The sequence below is a fragment of the Antennarius striatus genome, chromosome 5 (assembly GCF_040054535.1).
Source record: "Antennarius striatus isolate MH-2024 chromosome 5, ASM4005453v1, whole genome shotgun sequence".
NCBI lineage: Eukaryota > Metazoa > Chordata > Actinopteri > Lophiiformes > Antennariidae > Antennarius > Antennarius striatus.
In genome coordinates, this window is record NC_090780.1 from 7106180 (window position 1) to 7130816 (window position 24637).

At 41.6% G+C, this 24637-nt stretch overlaps 2 protein-coding genes across 4 annotated transcripts in view; both read right to left on the reverse strand.

Annotated features, from left to right (window-relative positions):
• The window catches only part of shmt2 (serine hydroxymethyltransferase 2 (mitochondrial)), a 58141-nt gene extending 40206 nt beyond the window's left edge, over window positions 1-17935 (reverse strand). For both annotated transcript variants that reach the window (XM_068314364.1, XM_068314363.1), the window contains exon 1: window positions 17782-17935. Coding sequence is in view for 1 of the 2 variants with exons in the window: in XM_068314363.1 (XP_068170464.1) it covers window positions 17782-17814 (33 nt within the window). In the remaining variant the exon portion in view is untranslated. The remainder of the gene's footprint in view (window positions 1-17781) is intronic.
• A 1391-nt stretch (window positions 17936-19326) lies between these two features.
• LOC137595582 (neurexophilin-2) overlaps window positions 19327-24637 on the reverse strand; it is a 61649-nt gene continuing 56338 nt past the window's right edge. The window contains exons 2-3 of one of the 2 annotated variants that reach the window (XM_068315785.1): window positions 20436-21146; window positions 19327-20028 (exon numbers count right to left, since the gene is read on the reverse strand). In XM_068315785.1, the coding sequence (XP_068171886.1) occupies window positions 19930-20028; window positions 20436-21146 (810 nt within the window). In that variant the 3' untranslated portion in view covers window positions 19327-19929. Of the gene's footprint in view, window positions 21147-24637 lie in introns of both variants that reach the window. The other variant, XM_068315784.1, reaches the window with a different exon arrangement.

Here is a 24637-nt window from a genome sequence, read left to right on the forward strand (position 1 = left end):
TCGAGACCCGGGTTAACAACGACCGCCATCGGCGATGTTGACCTACAGGGCGCCGGTGGAAATTGGATTACTGTTGGTCGAAGAAGGAGAGGAGGAAAGTGCGTTCGCACGAAGAAAGAGAAGAGGAACACCAAGAGTATAGGACTAAGAGTAGGGACGTTGAATGTTGGAACTATGACAGGAAAAGGTAGAGAGTTGGTTGACATGATGCAGAGAAGGAAGGTAGACATACTGTGTGTCCAGGAGACTAGGTGGAAAGGTAGCAAGGCTAGAAGTTTAGGAGCAGGGTTCAAGTTGTTCTATCATGGTGTAGATGGGAAGAGAAATGGAGTAGGAGTTATCTTGAAGGAGGAGTTTGTTAGGAATGTCCTGGGGGTAAAAAGAGTGTCAGATAGAGTGAGTCTGAAGCTAGAAATAGAAGGTGTGATGTTCAATGTTGTTAGCGGTTATGCTCCACAGGTAGGATGTGAGCTGGAGGAGAAGGAGAAATTCTGGTCGGACCTTGATGAAGTGATGCAGAGCATGCCTAGAAGTGAGAGAGTTGTCATTGGAGCAGACTTCAATGGACATGTTGGTGCAGGAAACAGAGGTGATGAGGATGTGATGGGCAGGTTTGGTATCCAGGAGAGGAACGCAGAAGGACAGATGGTAGTTGACTTTGCAAAAAGGATGGAAATGGCTGTAGTGAATACTTTCTTCCAGAAGAGGCAGGAACATAGAGTGACCTATAAGAGTGGCGGTAGGAGCACACAGGTAGACTACATCTTGTGTAGACGGTGTAACCTGAAAGAGATCAGTGACTGCAAAGTAGTGGTAGGTGAGAGTGTAGCCAAACAGCATAGGATGGTGGTGTGTAGGATGACTCTGGTGGTGAGGAAGATCAAGAGGGCAAAGGCAGAGCAGAAGACGAAATGGTGGAAGATGAAAAAGGAAGAGTGTTGCATGACTTTTAGGAAGGAGTTAAGACAGGCTCTGGGTGGTCAGGAGGTTCTTCCAGATGACTGGACAACTACAGCTAATGTGATCAGGGAGACAGGTAAGAGAGTACTTGGTGTTTCATCTGGAAGGAAAGTAGATAAGGAGACTTGGTGGTGGAATGAGGAGGTACAGGAGTGTATACAGAGAAAGAGGTTAGCCAAGAGGAAGTGGGACACTGAGAGGACTGAGGAGAGTAGACAGGAGTACAGGGAGATGCAGCGTAAGGTGAAGGTAGAGGTAGCAAAGGCCAAACAAGAAGCTTATGATGACTTGTATGCTAGGTTGGCCAGTAAGGAGGGAGAGACTGATCTATACAGGTTGGCAAGACAGAGAGACAGAGATGGGAAGGACGTGCAGCAGGTTAGGGTGATTAAGGATAGGGATGGAAGTCTATTGACAGGTGCCAGTAGTGTGATGGGAAGATGGAAAGAGTACTTTGAAGAGTTGATGAACGTGGAAAATGAGAGAGAACAAAGACTAGAAGAGGTTACTGTTGTGGACCAGGATGTAGCAAAGATTAGTCAGGATGAAGTGAGGAGGGCATTGAAGAGGATGAAGAGTGGAAAGGCAGTCGGTCCTGATGATATACCTGCGGAGGTTTGGAAGTGTCTAGGAGAGGTGGCAGTAGAGTTTCTGACTGGGTTGTTCAACAGGCTCTTAGATAGTGAGAAGATGCCTGAGGAATGGAGGAGAAGTGTGCTGTTGCCCATTTCTAAGAACAAGGGAGATGTGCAGAGTTGTGGCAACTACAGAGGAATAAAGCTGATGAGCCATACAATGAAGTTATGGGAGGGAGTAGTGGAAGCTAGACTAAGGGCAGAAGTGAACATTTGTGAGCAGCAGTATGGTTTCATGCCAAAAAAAGAGTACTACAGATGCAGTATTTGCGTTGAGGATGTTGATAGAGAAGTATAGAGAAGGCCAGAGGGAGCTGCATTGTGTTTTTGTAAATCTGGAGAAAGCTTATGACAGGGTGCCCAGAGAGGAACTGTGGTATTGTATGAGGAAGTCTGGAGTGGCAGAGAAGTATGTTAGAGCAGTGCAGGACATGTATGAGGACTGTAAGACAGTGGTGAGGTGTGCTGTAGGTGTGACAGAGGAGTTCAAGGTGGAGGTGGGACTGCATCAGGGATCAGCTCTGAGCCCCTTCTTGTTCGCTATGGTGATGGACAGGCTGACAGACGAGGTTAGACAGGAATCTCAATGGACTACGATGTTTGCAGATGACATTGTGATCTGCAGTGAGAGCAGGGAACAGGTGGAGGACAAGCTAGAGAGGTGGAGGTTTGTCCTGGAAAGGAGAGGAATGAAGATTAGCCGCAGTAAGAGAGTACATGTGTGTGAATGAGAGGAACCCAAGTGGAAGAGTGAGGTTACAGGGAGAAGAGATCAAGAAGGTGGAGGATTTTAAGTACTTAGGCTCAACAGTCCAGAGCAATGGAGAGTGTGGAAAAGAGGTGAAGAAGCGTGTACAGGCAGGATGGAACGGATGGAGGAAGGTGTCAGGTGTGATGTGTGACAGAAGAGTTTCAGCTAAAATGAAAGGAAAGGTGTACAAAACTATGGTGAGACCAGCGATGTTGTTTGGTCTAGAGACAGTGTCACTGAAGAAAAGACAGGAGACAGAGCTGGAGGTAGCAGAGATAAAGATGCTGAGGTTCTCTCTGGGAGTGACCAGGAAGGATAGGATCAGGAATGAGTACATCAGAGGGATAGCACATGTTAGAAGTTTTGGAGATAAAGTGAGAGAGGCCAGACTGAGATGGTTTGGACATGTCCAGAGGAGAGATAGTGAACATATTGGTAGACGGATGCTGAGTTTTGAACTGCCAGGCAGGAGGCCTAGAGGAAGACCAAAGAGGAGGTTTATGGATGTAGTGAGGGAAGACATGAAGGTAGTAGGTGTGAGAGAAGAGGATTCTAAGGACAGGGCTAGATGGAGGAAATTGATTCGCTGTGGCGACCCCTGAAGGGAAAAGCCGAAAGGAAAAGAAGAAGAAGGTGCACCTTATAGTGCGGAAAATACGGTAATCATAAATATAAATATCATAATGATTATGTGTACACACACACACACACACACACGCACACACACACAGACAGACACACACACGTTTAATTTGTTCCATCACTGAGCTCCCAAGTCAAACTATTCGTAAACATTTGTAACAAAGACATTTTCTCTATTTAAAATAGCTAAAATCATTTTAATCAATTCCAACCACGTCAAATAATCAAAAATCCCCTAAATTATGAAACTAAAACACTTTTCATCAACCGATAGACATGCATACTCTCTTCTTTTCCTTTTAGCTTTTCCCTTCAGCAAATCAGTTGCACCCATCTAACCCGGTCTTCTGCATCCTCTTCTCTCACACCAACTACCTTCATTTCCTCTTTCACTACATCCATACACCTCCTCTTTGGTCTTCCTCTAGGCCTACTGCCTGGCAGTTCAAAACTCAGCATCCTTCTACCGATATATTCACCATCTCTCCTCTGTCCAAACCATCTCAGTCTGGCCTCTCTGACTATCTCCAAAAGCTCTAACATGTGCTGTCCCTCTGTCATACTCATTCCTGATCCTATCCATCCTGGTCACTCACAAAGAGAACCTCAGCATCTTCATCTCTGCTACCTCCAGCTCTGTCTCCTGTCTTTTCCTTAGTGACACTGTCTCATTGCGGGTCTCATCACAGTTTTGTACACCTTTCCTTTCATTTCAGCTGAAACTCTTCTGTCACACATCACACCCGACACTTTTCTCCACCCGTAACATCCTGCCTGTACATGCATCTTCACGTCTTTTCCACACTCTCCACTTTTCTGGACTGTTGACCCAAAGTACTTAAAATCCTCCACCTTCTTGATCTCTTCTCCCTGTCACCTCACTCTTCCACTTGGGTCCCTCTCATTCACACACATGTACTCTGTCTTACTGCAGCTAACCTTCTCTAGTTTCTCCTCCACCTGTTCCCTGCTCTCACTACAGATCACAATGTCATCTGCAAACATCATAGTCCATGGAGATTCCTGTCTAACCTCATCTGTCAGCTTGTCCATCACCATAGCGAACAAGAAGGGGCTCAGAGCTGATCCCTGTTGCAGTCCCACCTCCACCTTGAACTCCTGTCACACCTACAGCACACCTCACCACTGTTTTACAGTCCCCATACATGTCCTGCACAACATACTTTTCTGCCACTCCAGACTTCCTCATACAATAACACAGTTCCTCTCTGGGCACCTTGTCATAAGCTTTTTCCAGATCTACAAAAACACAATGCATCTCCCTCTGGCCTTCTCTGTATTTCTTTATCAACATCCTCAAAGCAAATACTGCATCTGTAGTACTCTTTTTTTGGCATGAAACCATACTGCTGCTCACAAATGCTCACTTCTGCCCTTAGTCTAGCTTCAAATACTCTTTCCCATAACTTCACTGTATGGCTCATCAGCTTTATTCCTCTGTATCTGCAACAACTCTGCACATCTCCCTTGTTCTTAAAATTTGGCAACAGCACACTTCTCCATTCCTCAGGCAGCTTCTCACTAAGATCCTGTTGAACAACCCAGTCAGAATCTCTACTGCCACCTCTCCTAGACAATTCCATACCTCCGCAGGTATATATCATCACCAAGTGCCTTTCCACTCTTTTTGCTCTTCAAAGCCCTCCTCACTTCATCCTGACTGATCTTTGCTACTTCCTGGTCCACAACAACCACCTCTTCTAGTCTTTGTTCTCTCTCATTTTCTTCATTCATCAACTCTTCAAAGTACTCTTTCCATCTTCCCAGAACACTACTGGCACCTGTCAATACACTTCCCTCCCTATCTTTAAATCACCCTAAACTGCTGCACGTCCTTACCCTCTCCGTCTCTGTCTTACCAACCTGCATAGATCAGTCTCTCCCTACTTAATATCCAACCTAGCATACAAGTCATCATAAGCCCCTTTTTTGGCCTTTACTACCTCTTCTTTCACCTTACGCTGCATCTCCCTGTACTCCTGTCTGCTCTCCTCAGTCCTCTAAGTGTCCCACTTCTTCTTAGCTAACTTTTATTTTCCCTATGCACTCCTGTACCTCCTCATTCCACCACCAAGTCTCCTTATTTACTGTCTTTCTAGATGACACACTAAGTACTCTCCTACTTGTCTCCCTGATCACATTAGCTGTAGTTGTCCAGTCATCTGGCAGCACCTCCTGACCACCCAGAAGCTGTCTTAAATTATTTTCTAAAAATCATGCAACACTCTTTTTTTCAGCTTCCACCATTTTGTCCTGTGCTCTGCTGGGCTTGTGCTAGCCATTCTCTACGTCGCCACAGGTGAAGTAAATTCCAGATTGGCTACAAGGTTTTTAGACTGTAGCCACAGTGGCATTCTTATTTTTACGGAAAAAAGGCTACAACCTTTTCGGTCGCTAGCAGCGCTCACTAGCAGCGCTCACTAGCAGCGCTCGCTAGCAGCGCTCGCTATTTCCGCTAGCGAGCGGCACCACTTCCGCTAGCGAACGGCGCTAGCGCCGCTATTTCCGAATGCCGACGGAATTTAGCCGAAGCATGCCAACGGAAATAGCCGAAATGACCCGAACGCTCCCGATCATTAAATATGCACTTGGGTCATAACCTCCTCTCGTCCAATGAAAAACAAAAATATTGTTTTTTTACAAGCTGAACCCGCGAATTAGTGTACGACAAGGCGAGGACGATCGATCAAAAGAATCCAGTGTTTTATAGTAGAGTTTGTGTTAAAATCCTCATTAATTTACAAAGGGTGAACGCTGAGAGGGGGAAGGAGTGGTATTCTGCCTTCGCAGGAATATACTGCATCTGACTCCTAGCTTGGCAGATAGTTAAACAGTTTCTCAATAAAACATCGTAGTGTGCAGGTTTGATATTTTACTGAAAATTGCTGTAAAACAAATAAACATACAAAAACAACATGTCAGACTTTGATTCCCATACATTCACAAACACAAAACGTAGTAATACAACTAGTTATTACCAACTTCACACAGTCTAACAGTAACAAATAGCGATTAGCTCAATGCTAATATAGCATGAAAAATCCCATTAACGGGCTAGCATATTAGCGCCGATAGCACGACCAACTATAACATACACAAAGCAAACGAACCGTGACACCACGACCAGCAAATTTAATCTAAAATAAATGCATGTACTCACAGACTTATAAGCTTTTCAGGCATGGAAGAAAAACGAGACCGTGAGTAGAAACAACTGTCGTTATTTGCTGAACTACAACGTAATGCTACGGAAGCCCGCGGGGACAAACTGCGCAACAGCTCCAAACGATCCTCCGAAAATGTTAGAGGGTCAGACCACTCCCCGTCTGGCATATTACTATACCACTATGTACCCTTTAGTAGTACCACTACATCTGCGGAAGGTCTGCGATACATCTTGAGGGAACCTTACGGACACTGTCATCCCAACCTGGAAAGGTGTTAACTATGAGTCCCGTCGGCCATTCATTACGTTTGGCTTGACTGTCTTTTAGAAGCACAATGTCTCCAATTTGCAGGTTGGGTTTGTCTCCTTGCCATTTTCTCCTCGATTGAAGTGTTGCCAGTTACACTTGAGGCCACAGTTTCCAGAATGAATCAGCGAGTCCATGGACTTGCTTCCACTGACTCCTATAGAGGTCCTTAAGATCAAGGTCTCCAGATGGCACAGACACTGAGTCAACCTTTTGCGTTAAAAGCATGGCAGGGGTAAGCACGCTTGGCATGTCGGGATCTGATGACACAGGAACTATTGGCCGTGCATTCATTATGGCGGCAACCTCTGCTATCAGTGTCACAAGGACTTCATGTGTCAGACTAGAGGGATGCATCTTGAGCAAGCCATCTAAGATACGCCGGGCAACTCCTATCATTCTTTCCCATACTCCAACCATGTGGGATGAGTGTGGAAGATTGAAGTCCCACGTACAGCCTTGGTCTTTTATTTATTTATTCAGTTTATTTTCTTCTTTCCAGGCATGTTATTACAACAGATTTTACATTCATCATTGTTGAAACATCGGCAACATCACCCGAAAAGAAAAAAAAGGCTTGACGGGTAGAAGCCATTGGCTTGTGAAGTTCCCGTCCCCTAAATCAAGAACATCTCTCTCATTACAGCACATTGTCAATTAATACATACTTTGCATGTCACAATTCAAATTCAATTATTTTATTCTGATACGCTGTTGTCTTGATCCATCCATTTAGTTCAATAGGCGTGCGTCTTTGCACACCTCTTTATCAGTTCTTGAGAAGAGACCTAATTTTGTTATTGTTCATTTTGTTATTCTTTTCAAGGGTTGTTTCTGGTCAGGTTATTTATTAATCGCCGTTGGAACACCTTGCAAGTGCCCAATTTCTGCACAGAGGTTGTAGTGACATTTGTTTCACAGAATTAACAACATGAAGTTCATCTCGCCAAAACAGTTCAGTCCTTTAACCATCATTTGCGTCAGAAATATAACCTTGCAAAATCTTGTTTTTTAGTGCTTTTTAAAAGGCAGTTGGCGTTCCCACACTCCTAATTTCATAATCCAGTCTATTCCAAAGTTTGACACCAGTGAACGATAATGAAAATGTTTTTAGTGTTGTTCTTGCTTTTTTCTGTACAAATGCTTTGTTTTCTCTTAGTTGGTAATTGGATTCATTAATCTGTACTTGTGATTGTATATTTTGTGGTAACTTGTTATTGGTTGCTTTATACATAAGTTGTACAGTTTTATAGCTGATGATATCATGTATTTTCAGTAGTTTAGATTTAATAAATAATTGTGAATTATAATGTTCATTGTGAATAATTCTCAAGGCTCTTTTCTGGTTCAATAATAAAGGTTGCAAGCCACTTTTATATGTGTTTCCCCATACTTCAGCACAGTAGTTCAGATAGGGCAAGATTAGTGCACAATATATTATATGGAGCGCCTTTTGATTTAGGAATTTTTGAGTTCTCCAGAGTATGGATACACTTCTGGCTAACTTTATTTGCAGTTGTCTTAGGTGAGGTTTCCAATTTAGCAATTTGTCAATAATCACTCCTAGCATTTTAAATTCATTAAGCCGTTCAATATTTATATCATTCACCCTAATATTAATTTTGTGTTTGCAGCTTTTCTTCCCAAATAACATGTACTTAGTTTTTGTTAGATTCAAGGATAATTTGTTTATATCAAACCATAATTGCATCTTGGCTAATTCCTCATTGACTGTTTGGGCTAGTTTATATCATGTCCTTTGCAAAGGATGGTTGTATCATCCGCAAAAAGTATCATTTTAAGTACCTTTGAGACCTTACATAAATCATTTATGTAGAGTATAAATAATTTTGGACCCAACACTGACCCCTGTGGCACCCAACACACAATGTCTAATGTTTTTGATGCTGTCCCGCCCAGAGTAACATATTGAGACCTCTCACGTAAATAACTCTTTATCCAATTTAGTACTGTACCCCTAAATCCAAATCGTTCTATTTTCTCACTTAAAATTTTGTGATCAATTGTGTCAAAAGCTTTTATGAGGTCAATAAAGATTCCTATGGAGTACATCTTTTGATCTATGGCATCAGTAATGAGTTCTATTGTTTGTCAGCGCTAACAGTGGAATGCTCCTTTCTGAAGCCGTACTGACTACAGTCAAGGAGATTGTGTTTTGTTATAAATTTGTCCAGTCTGTTGTTGAACAGCTTCTCTAGGATTTTTGATAACTGTGGTAGTATTGAAACAGGTCTGTAGTTTGTAAATTCACAAGCATCCCCATTTCTATATATTGGAACCACTTTAGCAATCTTCATTTTGTCAGGAAAAACCCCAGTTTGAAATGACAGATTACATATGTGTGTAAATGGTTGCAGAATTCCATCCAGTATGTCCTTAATTAGTTTCATATCAAATCCATTCACATCAGTAGAAGTTTTTGCTACGCATTGACTGACCAGGTGTCTTATCTCTGTGTCCTTCACTGGCGCCAGAAACATTGAGTTTGGGTTCCTTTCTCCAATGTCATCCAAATAATCCCAGTGTAAGTGTGAGACAGGAATGTTTTCTGCCAGCTCAGGTCCAACACCCACAAAGAATTCATTAAACTTATTAGCTATTTTATCCATATCCTCTATTTTTGTATTTTTAATATTAAAGTATTCTGGATAGGATGATTTGGCCTTACTATGTTTTATAACAGTATTGATTATGTCCCATAATTTTTTGGTGTAATTTTTATTTTCTGCAAGAAAGTTGTAGTATTCTTTCTTACATGTTTGTATTATAATGTTTAATTTATTTCTATATTTTTTGTATTTAGTTTCTGCTTGTTCTGTTCTTTGTTTAATAAACTTTTTATATAATGTATTCTTTTTCCGACAAGCATTTATCAGTGACGACGTCATCCATGGTTTCTTAACACCTTTTTTGTTTAGATGAATTTTCTTCACTGGACAATGTAAATTGTACAATTCGTCTATTCTATCAGTTAGTCATATGCAGTGTTAACATCCTCAGCAGTGTAAACATCAGACCAATTCAGAGCTAACAGATCATTTCTTAATGCATTCATTCTTTCTTCAGTCTTGACTCTCTTGTAGAACATTTGGGCCTGTTCTCGACACACGGTTTGTTTCCAGTCGTAGTTGGTAAATATTGGGAGGTGATCACTTATGTCATTGATCAGTAGGCCGCTCATAGTTTCACTGAGCATAATATTAGTGAAAATATTATCTATCAAGGTGGCACTATGAGTAGTTATTCTACTTGGTTTAGTCATTAAAGGCTGTAGACCAAATGTGTATATCATATTTATGAAGCTTTCAGTTTGTGCGTTATTGTTGGGGTTTAACAGATCAATGTTGATATCACCACATAAAAACACATGTTTGTGATTGATTTTCGAGAGTAAATTTCCCACACATTCAGTAAAATCTTCTATTTTAGAATCAGGTTTTCTGTAGACACAACTTACAATATTTTTACCTTTTTTCACAAACACTTCCACAGTTACACATTCCATTATATTATCAACAGATAGACATATTTTTTAGAGTCTCAAATTTAATATTATCAATAAACAGCTCCCCCTCCTCCTTTGTTCCTCCGGTTCACACAAGTCATGTTGTATCCCTCCACCTGGAAATCCATACCTTTGTTTTCATTAATCCAAGTTTCTGTCATAGCGATGATTTTAAATGGATTATCAAACTGGTTTAGGTAATCCTTAATGCGTCCAAAATTGGTGTATAGACTCCTGCTGTTGAAGTGAATTATTGAAAGCTGGCCAATAGGTTTAAACTTTTTGTTGTATTGCTCCTGGGTGTGATATCCATTATTTCTCATTGTATCTTTGTAAAAATTGTTATCCGGGTCAATGATTCCATTTGGGTCAGACAGGGTATAATCCACGAAGTGATCGGTTTTCAATTCCAGATTATCTTGATCAGCGATTCTCTGTATCAGATCTTTCATTTCTTCAGACAGTGCACAGATGGTTGTTCTCGGCTGTGTTGAAGTTACAGAGGTTTTCTCTTTGGTCATACCTTATTGGTTGAATTTCTCCAATTCCTCCACATTTTTGATCACCATTGTTTTCATCTGCTCCGGATAAAGCCCTTTTGTTTTGATGAAGATCTTGCAGTTGTTGGTCCAGGTGTTTTCAATCAGCCCATTCTTCTTCAGCTGTCGAGCTCTTTTAGCGATATCAGCATTCTTTTTGGTGAGGTTCTCGTTGATGTAGACGTCTTTTCCTCTCAGTTTAGGGCCTTGTTTCAGAAGAGCAATTTTGGACTTGCGGTTGTAGAACTTTATCAGCACTGCAGGTGGTCTCCTACCTCCAGATGGTAGTGGGTGACATGTCTCAATCTGGTCCGTCTCGATGTTAATCTCCAGGTTCTTCAGTTGAGTAATCACCTGTTGTTCCACCGACTCATAATCAGTGCTGTGTTCTGTTTCCACTCCTCTGGTCACGGCATGAGCAGAATTTCTTGGCTTAAGTTTGATGCCAGTGATGATCACATCATTTATTCGAATGCTTTGTTCGAATTCCTCCTTTCTTTGTTGTCCTTGTTCTGCTCCTTTCTGTATTTTTTCCATATCATCCTCCACTTTTTGCAAGCGGTTGATTATCGGTTGCAGCTTGTCTTCCAGCCTCTTATCAAGTTCACTGTTGAACTTATCGAAGTCACTCCTGAGCTGGTCCACAGCACGGGTTAGCGCCTCCAACCCAGAGACCATTCGTTTCAGGGTTTTATTTTCATGTTCATTCTCAGACTCCTCAGATTTCCCTTTTCCTTTTGGCATTTTGAAGGAGTCAGTGAGAGTTAATGAGTGTTTATCCAGAACGAGTTCGAGAGAGATAGCAAAGTTAGCAACAACGAGAGACAGAAGAAAAGACGTCTGCTCTCATTGAAAGCCTCTCAACCTTCTGCAGGTGACACAGTTGTGTATAATACGTAATGTCAGTCTCTTTCCTCCCAGAATCCACAGTCCGGCAGACCTAATGGCTCCTTCAGTGATATGCCTGCCCTGGTGTGCAACTTGCTTGTGATAATACTGCACTAACAAGTTTGCTACATGGATGTTTTTAGGGATGATAATGGGATGCTGTTCTTCCCAGGGTATTGGAGCTGACGTCAGGCAACCGCCAATCCTCAGCACACCATCTGTGTCGAGAATGGGATCAAGCTTCCTGAGAGGGCTATGTTTTGAGACAAGTTCTCCTTTGGTCAAGCTCTTGAGATCCTCTCTGAAGGCTTCTTGCTGCACAGTTTGAATAACTACTGTTCTTGCCTGTACAAACTCATCTGCTTTTGGCGTATCTCCCTTTGGAGTTGTAGCACAAGATCTGACCTTCTGAATGAGCTTGGCTACTCCATGTGACAGCCTTTTCCAGCTAGAAAAGTATGCAAATCTGTGTGAACCAAGCAGCGTTGTAGAAGCACTTGTGGCAAAAGTTGCATCTACTGGACGCACATCTGCTTCAGTGTCTGGTTCAACGAGCTCATAGCAGTCTGGATGAGTTGGGGTAACCTCGTCATCTTTCCTGAGAAAGGAGGGACCTGAAAACCAATTTGTCTCTCCCAGGAGCGCAGCTTGAACTGGTGGTGTGACATGATCTGCAGGATTGTGTTCCGTGTTGACAAAGTGCCACTGTTCTGGGTGTGATGACTTCCGGATGGGTGCGACCCTGTTAGCGACGTACACATAGAACATGACTTGGATGGCAATGTCGTCGGTGGTGAAGGATGCAAGTCCGTCGTCAACATAAAAGTTTCTGAGAACAAACTGTTTTGCCTCTGTGCCGTATTCTTCCCGTCCCTGAAAAGCTGCTTTCCTGAAACCATATATGGCAATGGCAGGAGAGGGGCTATTACCAAAGACAGTCATACGGTATTCTGTGATCTTTCGTGAAGGATCATTGTCCTCAAACCAGAGGAAGCGTAAGAAATCTCGATGTTCCTGGCAGACCTTGAAGTAGTAGAACATTTGTTCAATGTCGGCTGCCACAGCCACAGGTTCCTTACGGAAACGAATGAGGACTCTCAAAAGCATGTTATTCAGATCAGGGCAACTCAGCAGGACATCGTTAAGGGAGACATTGTAATGTTTGGCACTGGAGTCAAACATCGCTCAAACTTGGCCTGGCTTGTGTGGATGATAAACTCCAAAGATTGGTAGATACCAACACTCTTGTTCCTCACCGAGTGGTGGGGCTGGTTCAGCATGACCTGCTTGAAAGATCTTTTGCATGAAGGTCACCATCTGTTCTTTCATGTCTGGCTTTTTCTCAAATATACGGTGTAGTGCCACGAGGCGCTTAACTGCTTGGGTTCTATTGTTGGGTAGTTTACACCGAGGCTCTCTGAAGGGTAGGGGTGCTACCCAACTGTTGGAGTCATCGATGAAGACCTCCCTGTCCATTATTTCCAGAAAGGCTTTGTCCTCCACAGACATGGCGGTTTTATCGTCGTTGGGCGTTTGCTGGAAGACTCCTTTACCAATGCCGTCTCCCTCATTAAACATTTCTTTCAGCTTGTTAGCCTTTGGAAAGTGATGACGCTGTACTGGAGTTTCTGGGCTCTCTTTTATGTGAATACTGTTGGTACAAGGGTCAAACAAGGATATACGTCCATTACTCAGCACATTAGTCCAGCAGACGTTGGCGTGATCTAATTTGTGGGCTCTTCCAACACAAATCTCTCCCACGATCACCCAGCCCAAGTCGAGACACTGGGCGTAGGGGGCATTATGGGGGCCATTACATTGTTTTCGAACCTTGTGTGCCTGTGGCAGGACTCGGTCGAGCAGGATAAGGATGGATGCAGAGGGTTCGAGAGCTGGGAAAAACGAGACCGTGAGTAGAAACAACTGTCGTTACTTGCTGAACTACAACGTAACACTACAGAAGCCCGCGGGGACAAACTGCGCAACAGCTCAAAACGATCCTCCGAAAATGTTAGAGGATCGTTTTGTGACTGTGGTGACAGACCGATCAGAAGGTAAATGAAAGATATTATCAATACTTGTTTGTAGTCTTAGACTTTTGATCCCTATGACCGGCACGAATAACCAGTGATGCAAGTAAATGTGTATTTACTTCGCTTGCTACTTTTCATGCCTTTTTAAATTGAATGAAAAATCATGTCATTGAATTTAAAAAATAAATAAACTATGGCATACCAATGGTGTTGGTACTTCTACTCTAAGTAAAACTTACAAGTAAACATTGAGCAATATTTTGTATGACTACTTTCACATAGTGAATGCAAGTTTTCAATTGTTCAATCTCACACTCTTACCTGCATAAAGTAGGACAGAAATAAAGATAAGTCAAGCTTGAACTGTTGACTTTAGTGTATATTTGTAGGTAAACTGTACAGAAGATTCTGCCCTCAGAATGCACCAGAATGAAGGAAAACAACCCCATTTTCCGAAAGATTTCCCGGGGGAGGCCCACCGGACCCCCCCAGTGGGTGGGGGGGTGTCCCTCCCACTCCCCCTGCGACAAGTGTCGGTCATCCGCGTGCTGCGCCACTGTCTTGGAGTGTGGCTTTTTGTGGCTTGCTCAATTCTTTTACACTGAGCCACAGTGGCTTCGTCATACTAGCTCCTAGTGCAAGCCCAGCTCTGCCTTTGCACTCTTCATCTTCCTCACCACCAGAGTAATCTTACACACCACCATCCTAGGCTGTCTGGCTACACTCTCGTCTACCACTGATTTGCAGTCACTGATCTCCGTCAGATTACACCGTCTGCACAAGATGTAGTCTACCTGTGTGCTCCTACCGCCACTCTTATAGGTCACCCTATCTTCCTGCCTCTTCTGGAATCAAGTATTCACTATAGCCATGTCCATCCTTTTTGCCAATTCAACTACCATCTCACCTTCTGCGTTACTCTCCTGGATACCAAAACTGCCCATCACCTCCTCTGTTTCCTGCACCAACATATCATATCTGCACCAATGACAACTCTCTCACTTCCAGATATGCTCTGCATCACTATATCCAAGTCCAACGAGATTTTTTCCTTTTCCTTTTCCAGCTCACATCCTACCTGCAGACCATACCCACTAACAACATTGAACATCAAACCTTCGATTTCTAGCTTCAGACTCATCACTCTGACACTCGTTTTACCTCCAGGACATTCTTAACAAAATCCTCCTTCAAGATAACTCCTACTCCATTCTCTTCCTAGCAACACCATGATAGAACAACTGGAACCCTGCTCCAAAACTTCTAATCTTGCTACCTTTCCACCTGGTCTCCTGGACACACAGTATGTCTACCTTCCTCCTCTGCATCATGTCAACCATTTCTCTACCTTTCCCTTTCATAGTTCCAACATTCAACATCCCTACTCTCAGTCCATACTCTTGCAGTTCCTCTTCTCTCTCTTCCTACGAACACACTTTCCTCCTCTCCTTCGACCAACAGTAGTCCAATTCCCACTGGCACCCTGTAGGTGAACAGCACCGATGGCGGTCATTGTTAACCAGGGCCTCAACCGATCCTGTATGGAAGTCAAAGATTTGATTTGTATGTTTGATTTGGCAAAAGTTTTATGTCGGATGCCATTCCTGACACAACCCTTTGTATTTATCCAGGCTTGGGACCAGTGCAATAAGACACTGGCTTGTGCCCTTTTCCGGTTACACTGACATGCATACTTTCCTGTGCATGATTATGATTGTAAGTTCCATAAAAAATGATAAAGTATGAAAAAAAAGAAGTGCAAAAGTCACGAGCATACAACATGTGAACGAGATGCAGTCTTAGCTGATGTTGTGCCCATCTGCCAACTAGCGGTGACTCCTGACTTGGATTTTCGCTCTTATGTCGAACAAAATTATGTGTGACACACACACACACACACACACACACACACACACACACACACACACACACACACACACACACACAGAAAAAACTCTGATGCAAGTCATGCTGCGAAGAAACAGCAGCAAAAAGGTCATGCAAGTCTAACAAACTCAATGAATATGCACAGTTAAATGATTACCACCATTGAGAAAAGTATGCAAACATATGATTCACTCACTTTATTACAAAATTTCACATATACTGACAGTGATTTGTGAAACAATATGATTTTGGTAGAAACCCAATAAAAACGAGTTGTTTGAGAAAGTACATGAAATTCACACCATCTGCAAACTGGGTCATCTCATGAAGTTCAAATGAGGTAATGAATCAACTCAATCAACTTCCTTTTTCCCCGAGTCTCATCTAAATTAATAATTTGTTCATTACAAATTACACCAAGGAGGCTACAATTACTATATGTGTTCTAGCGTGGGAGAGGGTGACATTAACATTCATGATTATAGAGGAATTCACTTATCATTCTAAGACATTCATGAAACTGGGTACAACTTTATACAATTTCTATTACTAAATCATTACAGCCTCAACGGTGATCAAAGAAACAAGGTGTAATCTGTATTGTTGAGGTGTTAGTTTTATATTGAAGAGATTTAAATACATGCTATTCATTATTTCGCTGGCTGCATAAGTATTTAGTTTTAATCATGCAATACAATTTTATATCACTGTTTCAGTAAATCTCCACACACTTAAACTCATCTAATTTGACACATACACACAACACACACACATACACACATGGTTGCAGTGGCAGTTCCATTTGGAGGACGTAGGCAAACTTATCTAATCTGACACACATACACACACACCCAAGGTAACAGTTCCATTTATGGAAGTTTTCAAACTTATGGGGTGATCAGGATGTAGGCAGGTTTGTTTGCAGGATGAGACCGGAAACGCAATTCCGCAATTTCTAATCTGAATTGTTTAAATTTGACTGGGCCAAGACAGAATTTGCTCTTCTTCAGCTGCTTCTGATGTAAGACCCGTGTAGTACCGGCACTCAGGGACACGGAGAGAGCCCGGATATCTGTATTAAACTTCTTGTCAGGAATAAACTTTTTAAACTTATGATGATCGGCTAAGTCTCCTACTTTACCTCAATAACAAGAACACATGGAATAAAAAAGCTTTGAAAACACTTTGCTTCAATATGCAGTAAACTATTTACAAATGAAGTGAGTAAATAGTAAATAGAAAATAAATCAGTGTTCAGCCCTTTGAGAGAACTAAATTAAATCTAACATGGTGTTTTTTACTAAACAACCTGTTATGAAACATTTCAAGATTTTAATGCTTTGAATTTTTGTACAGAGTTATGTGTTGAGGTACCTTTACTGTCACTTTGGGGGTAGCCATTTATGGAGATTGTGTAATGTACTTTTGTCCAACACAGTTGTGTCAAAACTGCACGTTTTTTTTATTTACTATGTGTTTATTCTACCATTTACTGAAGAAACAGGGTCTGAGATCAGGTAACCTTTGACCTGGGACTCACACTATTTTTGAACTCATCAAGTTTAGAACTCACTAGGTTTTGAATTATTATTTAACATAAACATTGCACTAATATTCACTATTTATTTTTATCGTTTGTGTTTACACTTTGTTTTCACTTTAACACCAATCCTGCTCTACATGCTTTCAATTGCTTTTTGGGACTAATAGTTTTTTTGAATTTGAATTTAAATTAGAATGATACCCCCAACACAAGTATTAAGCTTACATTAACCTGACAACCAATCTAAAGCCACTGATATACCTGCACTCAATTAAATGTGTTCTCAAGTTGAATGAAAAACATTATTATCTGTTACATAACTAGTAAAAGTTTGCACTTCGAACGTTATTCGAGGTCAAAGCTTAGTGTCTATAGTCGTTAATGGATAACTGTTTTTGACTTTGTTTACTCTTCGATTATCGATTGGGAGCCATCATGACGTTGTATGAAATTAGCCCCCATGAGTCGGGCTTCGTTAAGCGTAACTCTAGCCTAAGACAGGCAGTGAGTTTCCGTGACACGAAGACACTTTCACTCGTGTTTTCCCCTGCGGACTCACCCGGTGATGAAATGGAGCAGCCGCTGTTGCATCATTACGTCGACGGAGCGAACATGGACTCCTAACCGCTAGCTAACCAGCAACCTGCCGGAGCTTCAGAGCTAACACAGCATTCCAGAAGGGAAAAATTGTAATAAATACAGCTAATATCAGACATTTGATGACAGCTGCCCGCACCTTGACAGGAACGCCACGTGAAGTCCAGCAGCAGCGCTACTGACTTACACTGACGATGACCTAGCTGCACGCTGAACCGGTTCGGACCCACCAGCAGCCCGTGGAGGAGGCAACAATAACAGAATCGGTACCGACTGACCCACTTACCCGCGTCAGTTGTCTCAGCGCGAACGACAGCATGTTTACAGACAGGTCTCAGACACGGAAAAGAAGCAGCACAGCCGGGCAAGCACACCACTGATGGGACGTCTGAAGAGGCAGTGCTGGTAATGATAATCATGCCGCAGGGGTCTATGGGTATTGTAGGCCGTATGAGAACAACTGCGCAAACTGTTATGAGGGTTTAGTAAGTATTGATAGCCCCCCCCCCCATTTATTCATTCATTGATCGTCTATTTCAACCTTTTCCACTTAATCCGCACAGTGACTGAATTTATTACAAGTTTCAGCTTTTCCTGATAAATTATATAATTTAAATAACAAACATTTATGTTTAAAAAACAAACAAAGGCACCGAACGATTTTATTTTGTAAATGGAATCTTATTGTATGGTTTTATATGTTAGCTGTAAATGCAGACTACACCCCTGAACTTGGATAAATCAACCCACACTTAAAACTAACTAGGTTTTGAATGCAATTTTCATACTTGATTTTATAGTCAGTTTAGATTAAACAAGTTTAGCATGTCGTATTTGTACTAAGTGACTCATGGAGATATGAATCTATACTCTAACAGCCTTGTGGGTAAATTTGTAGGACAAAAAGCTTATTGAATAGCTGAAATTTAATTGATTGTAGGATGATACCTGGCAGTTTCATGGATTGAATCTAAGGCCCTGATACTTTCTCTATGCTATCCAAGAGCTGTTTAAGTCAATCCACTGGACGTTAAGAAAGTTTTTGAAGATGTTTCGTCTCTCATCCAAGAGACTTCTTCAGTTGTAGAAGTCTCTTGGATGAGAGACGAAACGTCTTCAAGAACTTTCTTAACGTCCAGTGGATTGACTTAAACAGCTCTTGGATAACCATGACCTGGATGACTGAGAACCTACATAGACATTTCTCAATGTTGTTTCTCTGTGTTCTCATCCTCAGTTTGCCTCCAACATAGTAAGTAATTGGGCGAGTGTGTCTGCGCTCATCTGATTCTGTAAGTCTGCGACAAAGAAAACATGATACAGAATCTGGGTCATTGTGTCTCCATCAATCTCAGTGTTCCAATTGTCCACAGCAAGTTGTGCAAGATACACAGAAGACCCTGGATCACCATCTCTATGCAAAAACCATAATCAAAACCATAATGGGATATTGAGCCAGAGTGAAATGAAGAAACAATTATCAATGTATGTTTTGTAATGAAATACTGAGCACTATTATCGTTACATCAAAAGTGTGGTGAACAAAGAGCCACTCAGTACTGAAAGTGGAGTTCATGAAGTAGACGGAGGGTCCGAGATAAAAGTAGCGTGTGTGAAAGATGTGTGTGAGGTTTGTTTGTTTTTTTAAATTACTGTCCTGAATGCATTTTGGCAATCCATAAACTACACATCAATCTTACATTAATAATTTTTGGCATCAAAAAAAAGAAAGAAAAAATACAATTAGGTTGCTACAATTTGAAAAGGGGGCTCCAGTAATACTTTATATAATGACATAGCCACCCGCAGCTTCAGCAGCTCAGATGTAGCATATTTTTTGCATGATCAAACAACAAAACATAAAAACAAACAAACCAGTCAGTTATATCACCTTTAATAAATAGCAAATAGTTGTTCTCTTCATTCAGGGTAAATGTGATTACATCCAATGCCTTTTACAGAATCTATTGTTGCACACTGAAACTCATTCATAAAGATTCAAGCATTATCATAATCTTAAGAATGTTTCATGGATAGTTTTCATCTTATAATTGAAATTTTAACCTACTTCCCTTCAATATAGTTTAGAAAATTAAAACAACATATCTTCACTTGGGCTTGAATTTTCAATCAGGGTTAAATATAACATAATTTCAATAGTTTCCTTGGTGAGTTAGATAACATGAACATGCTGTACAGCTTGTGCAAAACCATTGTGCTTCCAGCTTTTTACAAAAATATTTAAACAGAAACGAGAGACAGTTAAAGAAATTTTAATGTGCTTTTTCATACAGTATATTGACTGCATATCCAGCATAGCATATCTCATACACAGTCAGTCATCTTCAGATTACCACCACTATATCCGCCGCAGCGGGTCTCTTATATCCAGGGTTTCAATGTAGAGCAGAGGGGGTTATTAACAGTCAGTACATTATGTGTACCATACCGTGATGGCACAGCACAACTGTCTTAGAGGTTCCCATTGCACTCTGGGTGTACGATATTGGTTCCAGCTGTTTACAACTGAATTCTAAAAAGCAAAAAGGAATAACACAGGGAAACAATTATCTTAAAACAGTAAATAGGATGAGGTTCAGGTAATTATTTACAGGAAAAATAAATTAAAAACAGAAATTAGCAATTGTAAAGTAGGAAAATAAGACAAAAAAGCAGCTTAATGATAACCATCCACAGCTCTGATTATACTTTATTTAAATCCACAATTCACAGAAGGTTAGAGGAAAAAATTGTCTCCTCATTATAATCATTTCCATCATCATAATTCTAATCATCATTGTTGTCTTTTTCGTCTGTCGTCAGTTCAGTCTCACTTACTTATCCAAAGTAAGGGTGCTCACTTTGAAAGTTGTAGTCCGGACACACTTTCTGAACAAGCTTGTAATCGATGCTAAAGAATGAAATGAAGATGCAGATCACCTTGAAAGGTTTAGCACAGAGCCAGGCAGCATGGGACTGGGTGTGCTCTGTGAAGCAGGTCTGAGATGGATCATACAGGCAGGGCTTGGGCTTCTTGGATCTGTTGGTTTTCTCATACTCCACTCGACAGTTAAAGGTTTTTGCCTCTTTGGGGTCGATGGTGGACTGATGGGTCTCCTGGACCTGAATGTCATGCTGGGGGTGGAACTGCTGTTGCTGGATGACCTCGAATTCCACCACTTTGGTTGGGGGCACAATACTAACCGACACATTTCCTAGGCTGGATGAGTTGTGGCGAAAGTAAACGGTGAAAGTCCCATTGATGTGGTCCACAATCTTCCCTGTAACCAACAAGCTGAACTTCATGGTCTTGACGTTGAAGTAGAAGTCCCCCCAGCCAAAGATCTTCTTGGTCTTCATGGCTGTTTTTAGCGAGGGCTTACGCTTGGAACGGTAGCCTGTCTGGTCCAGGAGGAAGGACTGGTTCCGGGCAGAGTCGTATGGATTAAAGAAACTGTAAGTAGGTTGCTTGGATTTCATGGGTGTCTGGTCGATGGAGGTGGAGAAGACACGCGTTTGGTATGGAGGCTTGATTCCTCCACCTGTTGGTCCTCCCAGTGTGCCTCCACCCATTCCATAAGGAAGAGTCTTCATCACTGACCCCACTGGGTGCAGATCTGACAACTCCACTTGCTTCTCCAACCCTTGGACCTAGAGAAAAATTAACAGACAGAAAAAAGACGAACATTTAATTGGCCTTAGCATTTCATTGAAATTTGTTTCACACACAGAATTCTGTATGTGAGTGTTTGTACACACACACACACACACACACACACACACACACACACACACACACACACACACACACACACACACACACACAGTATATATAAATAGAGCGAGAAGGAGAGTGAACATGTAACAGTGCACATTTTCTCTAGTAGGCATCCTGAGAAACAACATTACTCATTTTAGAAAAATCTCAAAAACCGAAGAACATGCTTTAAATGTCATGAATAAATATAAACATTTATTCTGGCTGTTTGCATAATGCAAACACAACTCAAACTTTAAGACAGATCACTGCATTTTCTGTTTTGGCCTTAAATAGACATGTATATAAAAATGACCTGACATTCAGTCTTGAGATAATTTTGGATAATGTGCGCATCTCCTATGAACACAAAATTTAACCATTGAAGGTTCGTAGAATCACATTTATAACTTACACACTGTAATTTATGAATCTCAGTTTAAATTAGTTTAACATAGCCTGCCTTGTGAATGTGTAGTTAATCAGGAACTACCATGGACCAGAAGAGACAAAAGTTTTGTGGCAGGATGTTCCTCAGAATCAGAATCAGAATCAGGCTTTGATAGAAATGATTAGAGCCCGGGGACATATATGAGCAGGCTCTAATCACACACATCAATCAAAGTCAAACACACACATGGTGGGGAATTACTGCAGTGAACAAAGTGGGACAAAGTGACAGAACTGTAGCTGATATTAAAAAGAAAAAGAGAGCATGTAAAAGCAATATCAAAACACTGAGTGTAACTGTGTCTAAAAATAATACAAAAGTAAGTCTTTTAATTCCTCAGATATGTAACTGACTGAATCAGAGGTTGGAGATTCATATGAATCAAAATATTTGTAAAGGGTGGACACATATCCCAAACTGCACTATCCTTCATCACCAGCAGGAAGATTGTGCAAAATGAGCATCAAATGACAGAATGGGGAGAATATATCATACATGGGGCCATCTTCAGATATCCACCGCTATATCCGCTGCAGCGGGTCATGGGGAGCCGGAGCCTATCTCAGCGGCATAGGGCGTGAGGCGGGGGACACTCCGGGCACGACGCCAGTGCACCGCGGAGCCACACACAAAGACACACAACCATGCACACACACACTCATTCCTACGGGCAATTTGGAACGGCCAATCAACCTGAAGTGCATGCTTTTGGAGGTGGGAAGAACCCGGAGAGAACCCACGCAGACACAGGGAGAGCATGCAAACTCCGCACAGAGCTCAAACCCGGGTTCGCCGTGTTGTGAGGCGACAGCGGTAACCACTGCGCCACCGTGCCGCCCTGGGGCCAACCAATTGTAGAATAATGAAAATATATGAAGTAGTGGGCACTGACCAGTTCTGTTACTGATAGTCACAAAACACTGTTTTCAGTTTGAGGAGTTGAACAAACAATCTGCAACCAGCCTTGGTAAAAAGAGATGTACACTAGTCCTTTCTTGCAACGTTCTGTACCAAAGTTAACATGCAAAAAACAGCCATGTCCAATTTTATTTTTCACACACGTCCGTGATCTTAAATCATGTACAGGTCAGTTTCTTTAGAGATCTTTTTACCTCACATAATTTTTATTTTGACAAGCATCCAAGTTGTTAGAAGTCTCTCTGTTTCATCACTTGAAAAAAAAACATCTATTTTTGTTAACAGACTTTAATTTTGTTGTCAGTGTTGCTCCAGAGAGAAAAACAACTCTAAATGTAAAGTAATAGATGTGAGCCTTTGTTAGTTCAGACAGCGCTCTGCCTTTAATCCACAGCTTAGGTGGTTATTCACAGGGCAGATTGACTGGAAATTTTGTCCCGCTGTTATTCATGTCCCATCAATCACATCACTGCCATCCTACCATCTATATGCATATATGTACAAACACACACACAACACACACACACACACACACACACACACACACACACACACACACACACACACACACATACACACACATATGAAAAAAAAGCACACACACATTCTAACCACAACCTTGATGCTGTCATGAAGTGACAGCATAATGCTTTGGTATTAAAAGTACATGCAGAGGTTACATGTACACCTTAGCAGATATTGAGATGTAGCCATCCAAACAGAATAATAAAACTTAAAAATGACAAAATAAAGGTGAGAGTAGAGATTTGTTTTTACCCCTGTGAGGCCGATTCCAGTGTGCCTTCATTTATAACTAGGACAGTGGAACCTTAAGTTCTTCTCATTTTCCCTCAGTCATTTAGCCTAATATTAATTGCATTGCTAGTCACAGAAGCAGCAGTCTAGTACTCAATACAGACATTAGTGTATTTAGGAATACAATTAATGTCTCTGCAGGTCCTCAGTTATCCAAGTTGAGGTAAATCAAAGAGAGCAGAAAAGAATCAACTGGAATTGCTTTAGGCTGGTTGAAGATGTTTCACTACTGATGCCAGAGTCCTCTTCAGTTCTAACTAACTGGTAGAGCGTTCAAATACTTATATACTCCTTTTAAGACTTATGAATGGTAAGGACTCTTAATGAGACTTATTGTCTTGGTGGTTTCTGTCCTTTGTTTTCTACATCAAAAGGAGCAGAAACAGGTGAAACATCTTTGAGAGAGAGACCTGTGACAGAGAGGGAGACAAAAGTAAAGAGAGCAAAATAATCTTCTTCTTTTCCTTTCAGCTTTTGACTTCAGGGGTCGCCACAGTGAATCAATTGCATCCATATAACCCTGTCTTCTGCATCCTCTTCTCTCACACCAACTACCTTCATGTCCTCTTTCACTACATCCATAAACCTCCTCTTTGGGCTACCTCTAGGCCTCCTGCCTGGCAGTTCAAAACTCAGCATCTTTCTACCAATACATTCCCAATCTCTCCTCTGAACATGTCCAAACCATCTCAGTCTGGCCTCTCTGACTTTATCTCCAAAACCTCTAACATGTGCTGCTCCTCTGATGTACCCATACCTGATCCTATCCTCTCACTCCCAGAGAGAACCTCAGCATCTTCATCTCTGCTACCTCCAGCTCTGTCTCCTGTCTTTTCCTCAGTGACACTCTCCAGACCAAAAAAATCCCTGGTCTCACCACAGTTTTGTACACCTTTCCTTTCTTTTTAGCTGAAAATCTTCTATCACACCTGACACTTTTCTCCAACCATACCATCCTACCCTTACACGCTTCTTCACTGCTTTTTCACACTCTCCATTGCTCTGGACTGTTGACCCAAAGTACTTAAAATCTTCCACCTTCTTGATATCTTCTCCATGTAACCTCACTCTTCCACTTGGGTCCCTCTCATTCACACACATGTACTCTGTCTTACTGCGGCGAACCTTCATTCCTCTCCTTCCCAGGACACACCTCGACCTCTCTAGCTTCACCTCCACCTGTTCCCTGCTCTCATTGCA